Source organism: Miniopterus schreibersii (genome assembly GCF_964146895.1).
Source record: "Miniopterus schreibersii genome assembly, chromosome: 21".
Lineage (NCBI taxonomy): Eukaryota > Metazoa > Chordata > Mammalia > Chiroptera > Miniopteridae > Miniopterus > Miniopterus schreibersii.
The window spans coordinates 508256-526042 of record NC_138123.1 but is presented as its reverse complement, the minus strand read 5'-3'; the positions used below and the strand labels follow the sequence as shown (position 1 = coordinate 526042).

General features: G+C 53.0%; 1 protein-coding gene across 1 annotated transcript; it reads left to right on the top strand.

Annotated features, from left to right (window-relative positions):
- The first annotated feature begins 947 nt into the window (after positions 1-947).
- Positions 948-17552, top strand: IPO9 (importin 9). The gene is made up of 23 exons (XM_081123861.1): positions 948-1003; positions 1212-1298; positions 1921-2122; positions 3299-3387; positions 4040-4126; positions 4506-4625; positions 4710-4810; positions 4975-5033; positions 5787-5938; positions 6069-6167; positions 6582-6688; positions 7000-7139; positions 9162-9321; positions 10342-10568; positions 11915-12063; positions 12505-12633; positions 13652-13927; positions 14110-14276; positions 14709-14842; positions 15408-15530; positions 15904-16002; positions 16209-16285; positions 16613-17552. The coding sequence occupies exons 3-23, from the start codon at positions 2062-2064 to the stop codon at positions 16721-16723; spliced, it is 2667 nt and encodes an 888-aa protein (XP_080979987.1). The 5' UTR covers positions 948-1003; positions 1212-1298; positions 1921-2061; the 3' UTR covers positions 16724-17552.
- The last annotated feature ends 235 nt before the right edge of the window (positions 17553-17787 follow it).

Here is a 17787-nt window from a genome sequence, read left to right as displayed (position 1 = left end):
GTAAGCTTTCTGAGAAAATCCCTCTGTCAGTGCTCGTTGTAGGTGCCACTTGCCTGGTTGACTTAGGGTTCTGGGCCCCTCGTGGATCGTAGTTTTCTGGTTGTCTCTTTCCATCCTCACAGTCTCAGTGATGTGTGAAACGAGGTGATTAGTGGAAAGTGGGGTGTGATCTCTGAAGGCTACTAGGCAAGATTAAAGAGCTTCAGCTGTTGTGATCATCACCAGAGTACTACCTTCTCCTGGCTGCAGAGTTTGCCTGGTCTTCATGCTGTAATGACTCTTCCAGTTGGTGCCCACGTGGACTGATGAAAAGTGTGTGGTTCCTTCTCCCTTCCGTTTAACCCTCAGTGTTAAACATCCTACAAGACTTAGAAACGGGCTTGAATAAATGGAAAGGAGTATTGACCTTGGATGCGGCCGCTTGGCATTATCGGTGAGTTAGGTTGATTCTGAAGCTCGCAGAGAAGCAGGTGTGGAAGGAGAGCTCAGAAATACTGGACTGAGTATCCTAGGACTAAGCCTGAGAAAGCCAGATCTCCTGAGACTCAATCATCTCTTATCTTGTGGTATGTGTCTGAGCAACTCCTGCAGTCTCACCTTTTACTTTTTCTTTGGGGTCAGATAGTACTGGTTTCAGTTGGATACATGTTCACTGGTTTAAGAGGAAGATGTTAGCGTCTTGGAAGGGAAGGGCTGGGAGACGCCTTCCAGTGACTGGAGAAGGGGAACTGGTGCAGGAACTTGTCTCTGTGCGAGGCCTAGTCCTGCAGCCACCTGCTTCTCCTCCTTGGTGGAGTTGATCTTAGCATTATCTGGGCTTTTAGAAGGGAAGGTTCAAGCTCCTTTCTGAAGTCTTTCTTGTTGGCATCAGGGTCATAGCTCAGTAAATTTCTAGGGCTTTCCTGCTTCTCTTAGACTCACAATAAAATTTTCTCTTTCAGAATTTGGTGTTCACCTGGCTGAGCTGACCGTGGATCCCCAGGGGGCCCTGGCAATTCGTCAAGTAAGTCCTGCCTGGTTGGTCCAATTTATAATTCCCTGTACTTGGTTATGAAACTTTTTCGGGAAAGAGAAGGAGTAATGCCAGTTTGTAAGAAACCTTGGGTTCAGTACCAGATTTAGCTCTACTTGGAGTGAGTGCATCAGCCGTGTGTGTGGTTTTACATGAAGAAAGCCTCTTGCTATGGACCTCGCTCATGTTCTCTCCGCAGCTGGCCTCAGTCATTCTGAAGCAGTACGTGGAGACGCACTGGTGTGCCCACTCGGAGAAGTTCAGGCCTCCAGAAACTACAGAAAGGGTAAGGACAGTTACTGACTGGTCTGCCTGGACAGTGTGGAACAGTTGGAGGACCAGGCAGAGAAGGCGGTCGGGTGGCTGGTATTGTGGACACATGATAGAGATAAGGGGACATTAGACAGCTCAAGTGGCGGGCCGACTGGCACTCGGGTCCCAGTCTGCGGTGTTGGAAAAGTATTTTTCTTCTAAGCCCCGATTTCTTAAATATCTAAAAGTAGAATTAAAATTCTAACTTCTAAAGAGTTTTTTGAGGATTAAATGAACTAACGTTTCTGTTTAGTACAGAACTGTGCATCCATCCTGGGCCCCCTGAGAAATTTTGAGGTGTAAGCTGTCCTTGTAGTTCTCTGCAGTTGTGGGATGTCTGTGTGTTCCGACTGAGGCTTTCATTTTGTTTCATTGTAATTAATGTCCATGGCCATGTGGAGCTGGTGCTGCTGTGGTAGACGGCACAGATGTGGGGACCACAGGGACTCTGAGTGAATTGTGTGTCAAGTTTACAGATTGGAGTTTTCTATAGATAGGCGGTGTCTTGCCCACAGTGCTTTGCTAATACATAAGTGGGTGTTTTGCTGACCACATACAACCTGGTCTAATGGCAGATGGGCTTTTCTCCTCTACAGGCAAAAATTGTTATCCGGGAGCTGTTGCCCAACGGGTTGAGAGAGTCGATAAGCAAGGTGCGCTCCAGTGTGGCCTACGCAGTGTCAGCCATCGCCCACTGGGACTGGCCCGAAGCCTGGCCCCAGCTCTTCAACCTGCTCATGGAGATGTTGGTGAGCGGAGACCTGAATGCCGTCCATGGAGCCATGCGCGTGCTGACAGGTACGGAAGCCTTTTCTCTGGTGGTGCTGGATCCCAGGTGCCATGGCACCTACCAGAAGCTGTTTGATGGAAGGGCTCTGAGCAGCAGGACTTGACCTGTGTGGCTCTCCCTGGTGCTGCTGCTCCTCCCAGTTCTTCATCTCCATGTCTGTCCCCCCTGCCCCGTCCGCTCTCTGTGGGGAATTCTGTTGGTGTCATATCTGCTGCTCAAGCCTTCACACTCAAGGGCAGGTGCAGCATGGTGGTGAAGCCCTCGATCTCAGTTCATGTCCTGGCTTTCCCTCAAGCCTGGGTTTCCTTGTGTATAAATTAAGATAATGATTGTATCTGCCTCAGAGGAGCTTTGAGTTGTTTAAATGAGCTGCTTTCCATAAGCGGTCAGCACGGTACCTGGCGTGAGCACTCCTCATTGTTAGCCATTGTGATTTTCATCATCGTTATATGATTTTCCTAGTTAGTTCAACCAAGACAAAGTTAGGAATAGTCAAGTAGAATAAAATACTTGAACTTTTAGTCCAAGGAGATTTGGTGGTATCTCATCTAAGCTGCATTGATAACTGTGAGCCCCTCCCGGCACCTGTTAACCCAGGGAGGACCCAGTTTCCCAGGCTCCTGCTAGTTGTACTCTGCTTCCTACCTCTGGGTGAAGTCGCTGCTCTGTTTTGCCTTCAAGGAATCCTTACCTGGACATTAGCCATCTTGCGTTGGTCTTTTAGAAAGCCTGTGTCCCCTCTGTTCCTACAGGTTTGTGGAAGTCCCAGCTGTACTTTCTTTCTCTGATCTGCTGGCTTACCTGAGATGCATTCTAACCTAGTTATGAAGCCAGTGCTACTGTTTGGATTTCAGTTTACTGAACTTGGCATCTGGGCCCAGCTTTACTAAAGTCCATGTGATATTGATGGTCTGTAACATCAGTCTTGTTGCTGGTATCCCAGCTTTTTCTGACTTGCTGAGATTAAAGGTTTACTTTCTTAATCTCGTGTGTTTTCCTTTATGTCTGTATTGTTCTCTTTTTTTTCTACCAAATAATGAGTAGCTCTTGCTACTTTTCCTTCCCCAGGACAAGGCCACCAGGCCAGTGTCTTTACCTGTGTGCTATCTGTTGGGGAACTGCCACCTAGAAGCAGTTTGAAATTTTCAGTTAACATAGTTTACAGCACTCCTTTTTCTTTGTAGAATTCACCCGGGAAGTAACAGACACGCAGATGCCGCTCGTAGCTCCTGTCATCCTCCCAGAGATGTATAAGATCTTCACCATGGCCGAGGTACGAGGTCTCAGGGCCGAGGCCACGGCAGGCAGAGCTGCGCAGGCTGCAGTCAGCCTCCCCTCTCCGGTGGGAGACTGGTGTTGTTGCCAATTCCCAACCTGAAGACCAGAGTGACCCAGGTCCCTGTCTAAACCACTCACTTTTGATAAAAGACAGAGAGCTGCCATCCTTTTCACGTGCGTCATCCTCGTGCACCCTGTAGCCTGAAGTTTCTGGGCCGACTGCTCCCTCCAGCCTCTCTGAGGCCTCACCCCAGAGTTCACTCACCCGCTAAGCACTTGGAAGCAGCCTGTCACTACATTGCTCACAAAGACCATTAATGTACCACATGTAGATGTGCTCATGAGTGCATGAGTAGAACTCATTCACAGTAAGACAGGAACCTTATGGGTAGCATTGTAGCCGCCGCCCTCCTCTGTGCCCAGCCTGGTGTTCCCATCAGATCAGCCTACAGAGACCTGTGCACATAAGGCTTGTTCAAGTGAGTCCTGATTGTCCGCTGCCTTCATCCTCTGCATCACAGAGTCTGTCCCCTGGGCATGGTGGATGGCGTTCCCATCTCTCCAGGGAACCCAGTCCATGTCATGGTTGAGAAGTCACAGGTGCACAGACATGGCAGTCTCACGGCTCTGCTGTACCTTTTTCCCAGGTGTATGGCATTCGAACCCGTTCCCGAGCTGTGGAGATTTTCACCACTTGTGCCCATATGATCTGTAATATGGAGGAACTAGAAAAGGTACGGGAACTTTTGGGTCACGTTTTGACACCTCCATTGGGGGCTGTAGCTCTCTGCAAATGCACATGCCCGGGTGGCAGGGACACTGGACATTCAGGGTAATTTTCAGGCATATGTGGCTCGGTGTCCTTTCGTTTGAGGCTTATTTCTTCCAACACCTTGTCCTGCTCCTGTTCACACTAGCTTCCCAGAACTTCACTGGTATTTTATGCACTTGTGTGAAAGAGGCAGCTGGAAACACCTATATAATGGCTTCGAGAAGGCGCGGTGCAGACCACTGCCAGGGACTGGGGCCTGATGCCTCGGGTGCTGGTGTCTGGTTTGCGCTCACCGCCCTCAGTCGGCGGCCTGGTGGTCCTGACTTGCTGTCTGGTGACAGGGGGCCGCCAAAGTCCTGATCTTCCCCGTGGTGCAGCAGTTTACTGCGGCCTTCGTGCAGGCCCTGCAGATCCCGGACGGACCCACGTCCGACAGCGGATTTAAGATGGAAGTCCTCAAGGTAAGCACCGGCTGCTGCTGAGGGCTTGGGCTTGAGGGCGGTCTACACCCTGATGTCTCTCCTGTGGTCTTGTCTCTGGCACAGGCAGTGACCGCCCTGGTGAAGAACTTCCCCAAGCACATGGCGTCCTCCATGCAGCAGATCCTGCCCATTGTCTGGAACACGCTGACGGAGAGCGCAGCCTTATATCCTTTCCAGGGCTGTGGAGGTCATGCTGGGCTGCGTGGTTGTGGGGCCCTTAAAGCACTTGCTCTAGTGTTAGCTGGTATCTTCCCCTTAGTGTCTACCGTCCCTCGTAGAAGGTATGTAAAGCAGATTCCAGGTTCTGTTTCTTTACCCTTCATCATACTTACGTGAGGACAGAAGTCAATTACACAGAGGAAGTGGAAGACCCTGTGGATTCTGACGGTATGTGGTATGTCTGAGAGAAAAGGGACCATGAGGAGAAGACAGACAGACAGGAAAGCAGTCACTGGGAGGCTCACTCTCTTAAGCCAGTTTTCTAGTTGGGTTTCCTTTTGCTGTGCTGGGTGTGGGAACAAGGCACGGGCCTGAATCTCACGGTCACGGGGCCTCGGAGTTGGACAAGGTGCCTTCCAGGCCGTCTAGCCCAGCCCCTCTCATTCCGTCTATTTTAACTTGGGGGCCCCAGGGGATGACACTTTCCTTCTGTGGTAGTATTTTAAGTATTTCAGATCAAAAACAGACACGCTGGAAAATACATTCTGTATTTCTGATTCTCCAAAAACCAGAGTGTGCTATCTTCAAAGTTCCTTTCTTTTAAAAAAAAAAAAAATTTAATATATCGTTATTGATTTCAGAGAGAGGAAGGGAATGGGAGAGAGAGAGACAGAAACATCAGTGATGAGTCATTGATCTGCTGCCTCCTGCACACCCCTGACTGGGGATCGAGCCCACAACCCGGGCATGTGCCCTACCGGGAATCAAACCGTGGTCTCCTGGGTCCTAGGTTGACGCTCAAACACTGAGCCGTACCGGCCGGGCCTCAAAGTTCCTCTTTGGCTCCGCAGCCCCTGGCTGTTCCCTGGAGGCAGGAATTAGGAAGTGCTGTAAACCATCATTAGTGGGACAGCCGACGCCGTTACTCCCGGCATGGGCTGGCCTCGCTCCCTTGTCGCCGACGTGCTCTGCTCCCTGTAGGCGAAGTCCTGGGCTTCGAGAACCTCGTCTTCAGCATCTTCGAGTTCGTGCACGCGCTGCTGGAGAACAGCAAGTTCAGGAGCACGGTCAGGAAAGCGCTGCCGGAGCTGACCTACTACGTCATCCTGTACATGCAGATCACGGAGGAGCAGGTGGATGCACGCCGGGCGCCGGGAGGGCTTCCTGGGCCTCGGGAAGCTGGCACAGCCTGCCCGGCCCGGGTGCTGGGGACCCGAGCCCGTAGGACCTCACCGAGGCTCACAGCCCTGACCCCGTCCTCAGGTTAAGGTGTGGACGGCCAACCCCCAGCAGTTCGTGGAGGACGAGGACGACGACACCTTCTCCTACACGGTCCGCATCGCTGCGCAGGACCTGCTGCTGGTGAGCCGGGCGCCCTCGGGTGGGGGGAGGTGCCCTCGGCGCTGAGCTCTGCTCGTCGCTCAGTAGTGTTTCTGGGCCTGAGAAAGGTCAGGGCGTCTGCACGAGGCCCCGTCAGTAGATTAGCCCTTTAGCTCCCAGTCAAGCTCCCCGAGGGCAGCGCCTGGTCCGTTGTCAACACAGCGTCACCTCGTGTTGCTCACGCAGACGCTGCAGAAGGGATCTGTGCCCGCCGTCAGATCCCCAGTGCCTGGGCTCTGGCTCCATCAGACCTGCGCTGGGAGGGCTCATGTTTCCAGTGCTCACAGGCAGGGCTTAGCACGTGTGTGAAAGAGTTGGACCATTCAGTGTGCAATGCAGCCAATGTGGGTTCACTCTGCACAGACAGATGCATTAGCCCACCCCCTGTCTCCCCAGGCTGCAGCCGCTGACTTCCAGAATGAGAGTGCAGCCGCCCTTGCTGCCGCCGCCACTCGGCACTTACAGGAAGCCGAGCAAACCAAGAACAGCGGCGCTGAGCACTGGTAAGGGGGACGCAGGGGCTCCACCTGGGGATATGCTGGGCCTCAGAGCTGCCTTTGACTTTTGGGTTCAAAGCATTTCTTCCCAACCTGATGGTAGTTGTTCAGATTGTTTTATTGGCCTTTCTAAAAAGCTTTCAGAGGAAGAACTTTACCTTGTTTTAATTAGAAGGCTTGTCCTGGATTTCTCTGTTTCCACTCTTGGTTTTGATGGGAAGGTCAGGTTCTGCTGAGGCCTCTCCTGAGTCTCCTTCCCTCGAATGTTTGTCTTTCTGGCAGCGAGGTTTTTGCAAGTGATGATGCCTCTTTTGCAGGTGGAAGATTCATGAGGCGTGCATGCTGGCACTAGGCTCCGTGAAGTCCATCATCACTGATAGCGTGAAAAACGGCCGGGTCCATTTCGACATGCACGGGTTCCTGACCAGTGTTGTCCTCGCAGACCTCAACCTCTCAGGTATGGCCCAGCAGGTCCAGGGTCTGGACAGCCTTCGGGCTTGTCGTCAGCCCTTTGTGGTGTTCACTGAGGTGGGTCAGCCAGGTGCTCGTGTCCTCTGGGGAAAGGTCTTCTTTCTGCCCTAGAGCTTGAACTCATCTGAGCCCCTAAACAGCCCCAAGACTTGGCTCACCCTTACCAACCAGGGGCTGCAATTGCCTTGCTCATGGTTCTCCTCCAGACCAGCACTGCCTTCTCAGCCGTGTGACCACTTGAAAGGGACGAGGTCCGGTTTCTGTGCCCTGAGGACTTGAGCTCTGCTGCCCAGTCAGCACCCTGGGCAGTTCTCCCTGTTTGCTTCCTGTCACTTCCCTCACACTTGATTCTTGGCCAGTATCCAAGTGACACGGTTCTGTTCTCATGACCATGTTGCCACTGCCCTAAGAGAGAAGCAGCCTCCAGCACGTTAGATCCATTTCCCAGCCCTCCAGAGTAGCCGGACACTCATGATGTCTGGCTGAGGTTCTCAGCTCCGCTGCCTCTGCTCGCGCCGTGTCTTACTCTGCTCTGCACCCACAGACCCCTTACACCCTGCTGACCTTGCTTTCTCTCTGCGCCACAGCACAGGCACTTGGCGCTGCTGCTCAGCCCTGGCTTTTCACGTGCCTCTCCACACACAGCCGTCGGGGCGCATACTCCTCCTGAGGGTTCTGTGCTGGCTGACAGGCAGCGTGTCATAGGCTCTCGGCTGTCACTTCCGTCCTCTGGGTCGACATTGAGACGACTGAGGGTCCAGAGCCCAGGCCCATTGGGAGCATCCTTTCCCCTTTGTTTATGGGAGGCTGCACTGTGGCTGATGAATGTGTTTCTTCCTCTTGCTCAGTGTGAGGTCTCTGAGAGAGCAGGTGCGTCTAGTATACTTTCTACTCCACGGTGCCTGCGTGGACTAGACATGTGACACGTGTTGAGCGAAGGCATTGGAACTTCTCAAACCATCAGCCTATATCTGTAACATTTGCCCTAACAAAGAATCTTCAAAAGCTCATGCAGATTTGAGAATATTTAGTGGTAAGACTGCGAAAAGGTTTAATAGATAACATTATTATCCTGCCTTTAGCAAAGGGCTTTTCTATACCAGCCATTTTTAATTATTAATGATCCCGAAGAGAGTCTTCTGTGAATTTCATGTGTGAATACTTAACATACTGGCAATTAAAACTGAGCCATGGTGTCGCAAGTCACATGACCCCAGGAAAACTCCCCTGTGCATGTGGAGAGAATGAAGTGAGCAGACAGACCGTGTCATGGTGTTACATGAAAGCAGTTTTAACACTTGGGGCTCCCGCACTCCCGGGTCCGTACCTGAGAATTGCCGCTCCCATTATGTAAGTTAGTATGTAATTATCTGACTGGTACATTGCTGGGTTCTGTTTAGTAGATCCCATCACCTGAGTGTTTACTGTTCAAGTAACTAAGTGACACCCTGTGCAGCTGGGTAAGTGCAGTCCCTGTTCTTGGGCTGCACAGAGTAGGTAGGGGGTCAGTCCTACACCAGGGCCAGAATATCAAACATACATAACGCGGAAGGAAGCTAAGGGTGTAGCATTACAGTGGCACAGAGGGAGGGGGGCTCCTGCTGCCCAAGAGGGTGATGCTGGGAGAGATGAGAGTGTTGGTTTATAAATAGAGCACAGAAATGTGAGGACGGGAGTAGCTGGGGAGGGTTGTGCTTGAGTCGAAGTCATACAGGGAAACTGTAGGTAAGGCAGAGTCACTGATCTCAGGGCCTTGAAGGCCATGCTAACCAAGGTGCCTGTTGTTGGGCAAACTGGCATTTATGGACCTGTTGTAGGTAAAAGGACTACAGCTGTAATTTGTGGTGCTCCAGCCGTGGCCTGTGGTCTGAGAACACCCAGGGTCTGCTTCTCTCATCTAAGCTGTGACATCCAGTGACTGGCAAGCTGAGGGATGCGGTGGGTAGGAGGAAGGGCGAGTAACAGGAACATTGTTGTCCAGCCCCTAATTTCTCTCTCTTCCCCCCAGTGTCTCCCTTCCTCTTGGGTCGGGCACTTTGGGCTGCCAGTCGGTTCACTGTTGCTATGTCCCCTGAATTGATCCAGCAGTTTCTACAGGCAACAGTTAGTGGTCTTCATGAGACACAACCCCCATCAGTTCGGATTTCTGCTGTGAGAGCCATCTGGGGGTGAGTGTGCCACCTTAGGGTGATAAAACTACTCTGAGAGAATTACTGAGAGCAGGCATCTCTCACAGCTGTTGTCAGTGGTCACGAGATTCTTAAAATTGTTTTTAACATTTTGTTTACTTATTGGTACCACAACATTTTTTAAAGTTGATTTTAGAGGAAGAGAGAGAGAGAAAAACATCAATGTTAGAAACATCAGTTGCCTCCTGCAGTGTTCTGACTAGTGATCGAACCTGCAACCTGGGTATGTGCCCTTATTGGAATTGGACTCGCCATCTTTTGGTGCCGGGATGATACTCCAAACAACTGAGCCACTCTGAAAAGCATTTATCAAGTACCTGTGGAAGCCCTTGTTTCTGTTCTAGGATCTTTAACACAGAGAAACAATGTTTTTATTGACTTTGTTACCATTTTGAAAATGAACAAAGACTTAATCACTGTACCCATTGGACATGGTGAGCAGCGTCCGGTAGAGATGTAGTGATTGGAAATGTAGAACACATATAGCAAACTTTGAACCCTACAGATAGGACATCAGTTCTATAAGTGTGCATAGAATGTTTATATAAGTTGATCTCATTTTAGGATTCAAAAGAAAACCAAAGAGTACATAATTTTTATAATGTGGAAGTTTAAAAATCTCTTGCTAAATAACACTTATATCGGAAGAGACGATGAAACACTAAGTATTTGGAAAATAACAAGAATATTTATCCAGGTCTTGGGAATGTGACTGAGCAGTAGTCTGGAATCGTGAGACATTTAACTTAGTGTCTTAGCAATTCAGATGTAAAGATACGACGGGATATATTTGAAGACAGAGTGGGAGAACCATGAAAGAAATTTTAAAGGGAGTAGATTAGGAAACAGACGGTGGTGCTGATATTTGTGAAACATGCTATAGGAAGAAGTAAAAACTAGCTGGAAGTCGCTTCATAAAGCCACACGTGGAAAATGCTGCCCCCTGCTATTGATTGGAAAACCAGCCTGAGTGATTCCTGCTTCTCTGTCTCTCCCCAGTTACTGTGACCAGCTGAAAGCCTCGGAGAGCACCCACGTCCTCCAGCCCTTCCTCCCCAGCGTCCTGGACGGCCTGATTCACCTGGCCGCGCAGTTCAGCTCCGAGGTCCTGAACCTGGTGATGGAGACGCTGTGCATCGTCTGCACAGTAGACCCAGAGTTCACGGCCAGCGTGGAGAGCAAGATCTGCCCCTTCACCATCGCCATTTTCCTGAAGTACAGTAACGGTATGCCACCAGGGAGGACACCACCCGGAGGTGGGCTGGGCTTAGCTGAACATGTCCCTGGGGCCCGAGATCTTCCGCATTGTAAGCAAGGACTGACTATCAGCAGAGCTGAAAAGGAGAGCTCCTATTCTCATACGTCTAACCTCTGCTGAAAACCAGGAGAGAGTGGTGAAGAGGGTCTGTCAGTTCCATTCAGAACTCTGACAGCAAAGTAGGAAGTGGAGCATCTGCATCAAAGCTCCCGGGAAGGAGAGGCCTGGACTATAACAGCCAAGGCAGTGGGAGGACAGAGAGGTGAACAGAGGGATTCATCACACGTTTTCATAGCACAAATGTGGGAATAGTGGAGATTAATTTATACCCATAAAATGGGGCACTGTACAGCCATAAAATCCAACTTCAGGGGACTGTTTAAAGCAATGAGAATGTAGACAGTTTTGCAACCCCAAGTTTTGGTTTTGTGTTAGAAAGGGATGCATGTAAATATATGTACATAAGAAAAGTACTGGAAGAAAATACATCAGCATGTCAAGGGCAGTGCTTCTAGGTGGGGGGATTACGCTTGTTTTCTTTCCTTTAACAGTTCTGCAGTGTGTAATGTTAGTTCTTTATTATCAGAAAAAACAGGATGTTTGTTTTAAGGAGAAAGCCCTGGTATTGAAGCTCGGAATGGGTGCTGGGGTGGGGCAGTACTGCACGTTGTTTCTGCTTCTCACTTGAGAGCATGTCCTGGTGAGGCTTCCATGCTGCACTGTCAGATGGGCCCCACTCTCTGCAGCCATCATGTCACAGTCCACAGATGCTCACGGCTGACTTCCCTCTGTTAACAGACAGCTGTGTGCAGGCCTGTAACATGGACCTCGGTGCACTGCATGCGTCTCTTGTGGAGAAGAGACCCTGTTGCCCAGGCCACGTGGCTCCAGCTGAGGTGTCACTTCTTCCAGGCTCTTGGCCTGGAGCAGGATCTGCAGGGTCCTCCCATATAGTCGCCCCCAGGAGGTACATGGGCTCCTCCTCCACACGAGACCAGTAGCAGTCGTTCTTTGAGCACAATCCCAGTGTCACACAAATAAAGACATTAAAGAATTCCCCAGAAGAGCCAAATTTGGTTTTAGGAGTAACTTTCACAGGCCCATCCATGGTGTGGGGAGACCTGTGTGCCTTTGGAGATGCCACATCTCTCCCGTTGTTTCAGGTTATCCAGGTGGCCCCGCTAGGTCCCGGGTGTGTGGCATGTCATCCAAGCAGAAGTTGCTAACGTAGGTTAGGGCCACCCACCAGGCATCACTAAGCCAGCAGCATGTGCAGACCATCGGGCGGGGCCCGTGTTGCCTTGTCCACCTCAGATCCGGTTGTCGCTTCGCTGGCTCAGGACATCTTCAAGGAGCTATCCCAGATCGAAGCCTGCCAGGGCCCCATGCAGATGCGGCTGATCCCGACGCTGGTCAGCATCATGCAGGCACCAGCCGACAAGATCCCCGCGGGGCTGTGTGCGGTGAGTGGGCACAAAGAAGCCACACGGTGCAGGTGTGGGAGGGTGTGAGCAGGTGTAACCTCACACTCTGCCACTGCTACCTGCACATCCGCTCAGCTGGCAGGACACCAATGACCGTGAGGTTCAGGGTGAGTTTACTGGCTGCTTTGTCCACGGGGACAGGGGTGGTTCTTGAGGCTTCGGGGAAATGGTTCTTGTTCCAGAGGTACCCTTGTTTTTCAACACCACTTAGTATGTCACCTGACGCCCAGTCTACTGCCATATGCCACACAGCCCTGTGGCCAGTCAAGTCATGAGCCACCACGAGGAGGCTGGGAGCACACGCTACCTTCTCGTGGTTCCTTTTCTTTCATTAACGAGCTTTCTCTGGGCAGTAAGGACTGGATGTTGGGCCCCCTCCCCCATCTCAGCGGCAGTTCTGACCTCCCCTCTCTCCTGCAGACAGCCATCGACATCCTGACCACAGTGGTGCGGAACACAAAGCCACCGCTCTCCCAGCTTCTCATCTGCCAGGCATTCCCTGCCGTGGCACAGTGCACCCTTCACACAGACGACAACGCCACCATGCAGGTATCTCGGCCATGGCAGCCAAAGGGGAGGCAACTCCCACCATGCTTCTCGGAGGCTGGGGCCTCTGGACATGTGTCTCTCACATCCGTACTTACCCAGAGGGCCAGGGCAGTGCTAGCTGCAGAAGCCTGTTGCTCTGTGCTTTGGGGTGTTGCCTTGGTAGCGATGTGGACACCCCTATGTCTGCGGGGTCGTCCTTTGTAAGAGGTTACAGACAGACGGGCCATAAGAAAGCCTTTTCTGGATGTTCCTTCTGTGAATAAAGTCAGCAAAGAGGGTTTTGGAAATCTCCAGGCACCTGTAGTCCCCCAGGTACACTGGGTCTTAGATGTGTTTCCAGTACCAGGGGTGGGTTTCTATGGCCCTTGTCCCTGAGATCAGAGTGCCTTTTTTTTTTTTTAATATATATATATCTTTATTGATTTCAGAGAGAGGAAGGGAGAGAGATAGAAGCATCAATGATGAGCCCGGTCAGGCGTGGCTCAGCGATTGAGCGTCGGCTTGGGATCCAGGTGAACGGGGTTCGATTCCTGGTCAGGGCACAGGCCCGGGTTGCAGGCTTGATCAATGACTTTCTCATCATTGATGTTTCTGTCTCCTTTCCTCTCTCTGAAATCAGTAAAAATACATTTTTTAAAAAAAAGAAACATCAATGATGAGTCGTCATTCATCGCTGCCTCCTGCACACCCCTGACTGGGGATCGAGCCCACAACCTGGGCATGTGCCCTAATGGGGAATCAAACTGCAATCTTGTGGATCCTAGATTGTTGCTCAACTGCTGAGCCATGCCCTGCTGGGCAGAGTACATTTTGAGAGAGCTGAGTGGTAAGGTGGGGACAGTGGTGTGTCCATGTCTGTGATGGTGAACAGCAGACTTCAGTGGAACAAGCCCCCACGAACCTGAAGCCCACCACTCTGAGGAGGGTCAGACCCTGGACAGCAGTGCTTGCCTGTACATACTGAGGGCCCCTGGTGTGTGTCCCAGCTGTTAATCTCACCTGCCACCTGTCTCCCCAGAACGGTGGAGAGTGCCTGCGAGCCTACGTGTCGGTGACGCTGGAGCAGGTGGCCCAGTGGCATGACGAGCAGGGCCACAACGGGCTGTGGTACGTGATGCAGGTGGTGAGCCAGCTCCTGGACCCCCGCACCTCCGAGTTCACCGCGGCCTTTGTGGGCCGCCTGGTCTCCACCCTCATCTCCAAGGCTGGGCGCGAGCTGGGGGAGAACCTGGACCAGATCCTCCGTGCCATCCTCAGCAAGATGCAGCAGGCGGAGACGCTGAGCGTCATGCAGGTGAGAGGGTGGGGGCCAGCTTCCCATCCTGGGTGGTGGGAGTGCAGACCTCACCCTGGTCCCTAGTTACTGAGCTTTGACTGCCCTTGTAGAACAGTTAGGTAAAATCGATCAGGAGACTTGGACAAGGAAGGTTCCAAGTACTTTGTTTCTTCAGGTCTCCACCCTCTTGTCGCCCCTAGTCCCTGATCATGGTGTTCGCCCACCTGGTGCACACCCAGCTGGAGCCCCTCCTGGAGTTCCTGTGCAGCCTGCCTGGGCCCACCGGCAAGCCTGCCCTGGAGTTCGTGATGGCTGAGTGGACGAGCCGGCAGCACTTGTTCTATGGCCAGTATGAGGGCAAAGTCAGGTGAGCCTCTTCTCACGCTGCTCCTCCCCAGACTTGCACCCTGGAATTTTGTTGGACATGACAAAGTGCCCCTTGTGTCCCTGAGGTTCCCAGATAGTCGACCGTAGCATTTGATTTCTATCAGCTAGACATGCTCCTCTGCCTCAGACTCCACCAGCCAGAGGTGGTTCTCGGCCAGCCCAGCCCCTGCCCTGGCTCTGGACCTCTGTCCTGGGCTCTGTCCCCCTGGGCTCATCAGCCAGCGCACCTCCCAGCAGGCTCATTGTGGGGCTTGCCCAGCCAAGCTGTGTTCAGCAGCTCCTCTTCTCTGCTCATTACTTGTGAACAGAACTTTGACTGTCATAAAGAGAGTGTCTTGGGACATAATGCTCATGTCCTTGGAGCGACCTCTGGCTGGGTGGCTGAGTGACCCTCCTGCCTGTTCCTTGCCAGCTCTGTGGCCCTGTGCAAGCTGCTCCAGCATGGCATCAATGCAGATGACAAGCGGCTGCAGGACATCCGCGTGAAGGGCGAGGAGATCTATGGCGTGGACGAGGGTGTTCGCACCCGCGCCAAGGCCGCCAAGAGTGGGTGACGCTGGGGAGACCTGGGGGAGGTAGGGTTTAACTAGAACTGTCATTGACAGGCTGGATGAAGAGCAGGGAACTGGGTGAGCAATAGGTCAGAACACTGTTCTCCCTGTTGCTGGACATCGACAAACGTCTTCAGCACCAGGGATCCTGCTTCCAGCTTTATCCTGGGGCTTCGGTACCAAGTTCAGTGTATGTTAATTATCGGGTCGCCTGTGGCCTGTGACCCCAGTGACTTGTAGGCCTTGAATGCTGCACTGCCCTTGACCTGAGGTTTATAATTAACCTGCTGCCTCTCCATCCGCGGGTTGTAGGGACTGGTGTGCTTGGTTACATGCCCCTACCTGGTGTCTGAGCTTTATTACTGGCCAAAAGCCACCTCCTTCAATTCCTGAGCTCTGATAGCACCGGGCAGATGAAGTGATGTAGCTAAATCGTCCATTAGCATCTGGATGTGATCTGGGAGGAGAGCCTGCAGGTGGTGGACTGTTGAGCATCCGTGCATGACAGGGTATGTCCAGGGAGTTGGTGAGCCTGACTGGAAGCCTTTTCTTTCCCCCAGACCCTGAGCGCTGGACAAACATTCCTTTGCTGGTCAAGATCCTAAAGCTGATCATCAACGAGCTGTCTAATGTCATGGAGGCCAATGCTGCTCGCCAGGCCGCTCCCCCAGAGTGGGGCCAAGGTGCTCAGACCCGCCTCCCGGGAACCTCGTAGCCTTTAGGCCAAGCCGCCTGCCCTCAGATTGCCCGTTTGGTTTATTGAGTCACTCTGGCTGGTGGGGCTGGGTGTGTGGAGCCGCCTCCCAGTTCTGCCTGTGAAATCGCAGGGCTGGGTGGGATTAGGGCGGCATTAGCCCATCCTCTGTGGTTTTCTTCCAGAACCTCGCAGCCTTTAACCCCCCCCCCCCCCCCCCAAATACCCGTTCTTCCTTCACACCTGCCGCCCCTGGTTCGCCCGTGGGCCTGCAGGCCACAGAGACCCGGGGACCCTGCTCTGCCTGTTGGGTTTGGGGAGGAAATGTGTGCGTGGCTGCAGCCGTTTTCATCTCCCACCAGACGACTCCAATGACATGTGGGAGGACCAGGAGGAGGAGGAGGAGGAGGAGGGCCTGGCCGGCCAGCTCCTGTCCGACATCCTCGCCACGAGTAAATATGGTGCGTAGTCTGGGGAGCGGGCGGCGTGGCGAGCGCCTCTTCTGTGCCCACCACTCCCGAGACAGTGCTGGGAAGGGATTGGGGGCCCGCAGGGATGTCCCCATCGTCCCCACCCTCCCTGCAGCCATGTGCCGGGCCTCAGTGGGGGCCTGGCCAGGCTGTGCCCTGACCGCCACCCCCCCCACCCCCCCACCTGCGCCTGGCAGAGGAGGACTACTACGAGGAAGACGAAGATGATGACCCCGACGCCCTGAAGGACCCCCTCTACCAGGTCGACCTGCAGGTGAGGCATCCAGACAGAGCCCCTCGGCTTCACGCTGCAGCCTCAGGGCGGACCTCCTGTCCTGCTGAGGCCACGGGCTTGGGTGGGACTTTGCCTTGTGCTTTAGACTGTGACGCGTCTAGCTTCTTGAGGCTGTCGCAGAGGTCCTTGGGGTGGAACATGAGATGGGTCCTGGGCAGAGTTCATTTCCCTGTGGCATTTGGTCTCCAAATGCCTAAACCAGGAACCTAAACCAGGTCAAGAATGTGGGAAGCCACCCCTGGGGTGCTGGTGTTTGTGTAGGAGCCCATGTGTCCGGGACCGTCAGTGCTGCCCTCCTCCCCACAGGCATATCTCACGGACTTCCTCTGCCAGTTCGCACAGCAGCCCTGCTATGTGATGTTTTCTGGGCACCTCAATGACAACGAGAGGCGGGTTCTGCAGACCATCGGGATCTAAGGAGCGGGTCTCTGTGCCTCTAGCCCTCTCTGCCCAGCTGCACACCGTTTCGCAGCCCACGGCCTGGAGGTGCACATCCTTCTCAGCCCAGAGTGGCCTCAACCACGGCCCTGGCCTTTGCAGTGACCCTGGCGACAGTTGAGACCAGGCTTGTCTGTGCTGTCACTTAGCAATGCTGGAACAGGACACTTCTCACCGTCCCCTTGACAATGACCCATCTCCACAACCTCTTTTCCCCAACTGCCCTCCCCTAGTTCCGGAACACACTGCTCACCAGGAGGACATGTTCCCGGGTGGTTTGCCCACCTCGGGGCCACGCCGGTCCTTACTCTACAGCAGTGTTCACGCTCCTGGGACGTCTGATTTGCTCAGTGGGAGCACCCTGGAGGGAGAGAGCTTCTGCTCTCGAACGGACGCCCGCCTCTCAGTGGAATGAGAGGATGCAGCTACCTGCCCAGGCTCCAGGGCCCCTCCCCTCCCACATGCAACACTAAGACACTCGCCAGGATTTTTCCTGTCCCTCCTGTTTGCATGACCGCCCCTCCCCCAAGCTGTTCCCGTGTACACACACGTGCACACACAGGAAGCCGGGCAGATGGCAGTCTGTTTCTCCTGTTTTTTTGTTTTTTTGTTTTTCTAGAAATAGGAGAAACAGGTTTTTTTAAAAGTCCACCTCTCCAACCGTATTTAATGTACCTCCCCGCACTGTCTGGTGTCCAGAGGTAACTGTCTCCCTCAGGAGTCCTGACGTGAATGGTAGCCCTCAGATTTGCAGCGTGTATTTTTCTAGGAGAGTAAAGTAATCTTTACAGACGAACCTAGTCTGCACACCTCTGCCCCCTCCCTGGAGAAGGGAAATTAAATAGGGAAGGGCCAGGTGGAGCCTGTGCAGGCCCTGGCGTCAGCTGACCCAGCTCCAGGTGAGAGGCACACTGTCCACCCAGGTGGCTTTAAAGGAGGCCCCTTAATGTGGAAGTTTAGTCTATCGTGGGTTCAGAAGTGAGTGAGGAAGGTCCAGGGGTCCTTTTCTGCTGTGCCCACACCAGGTGCCCTTTTTTTCACAG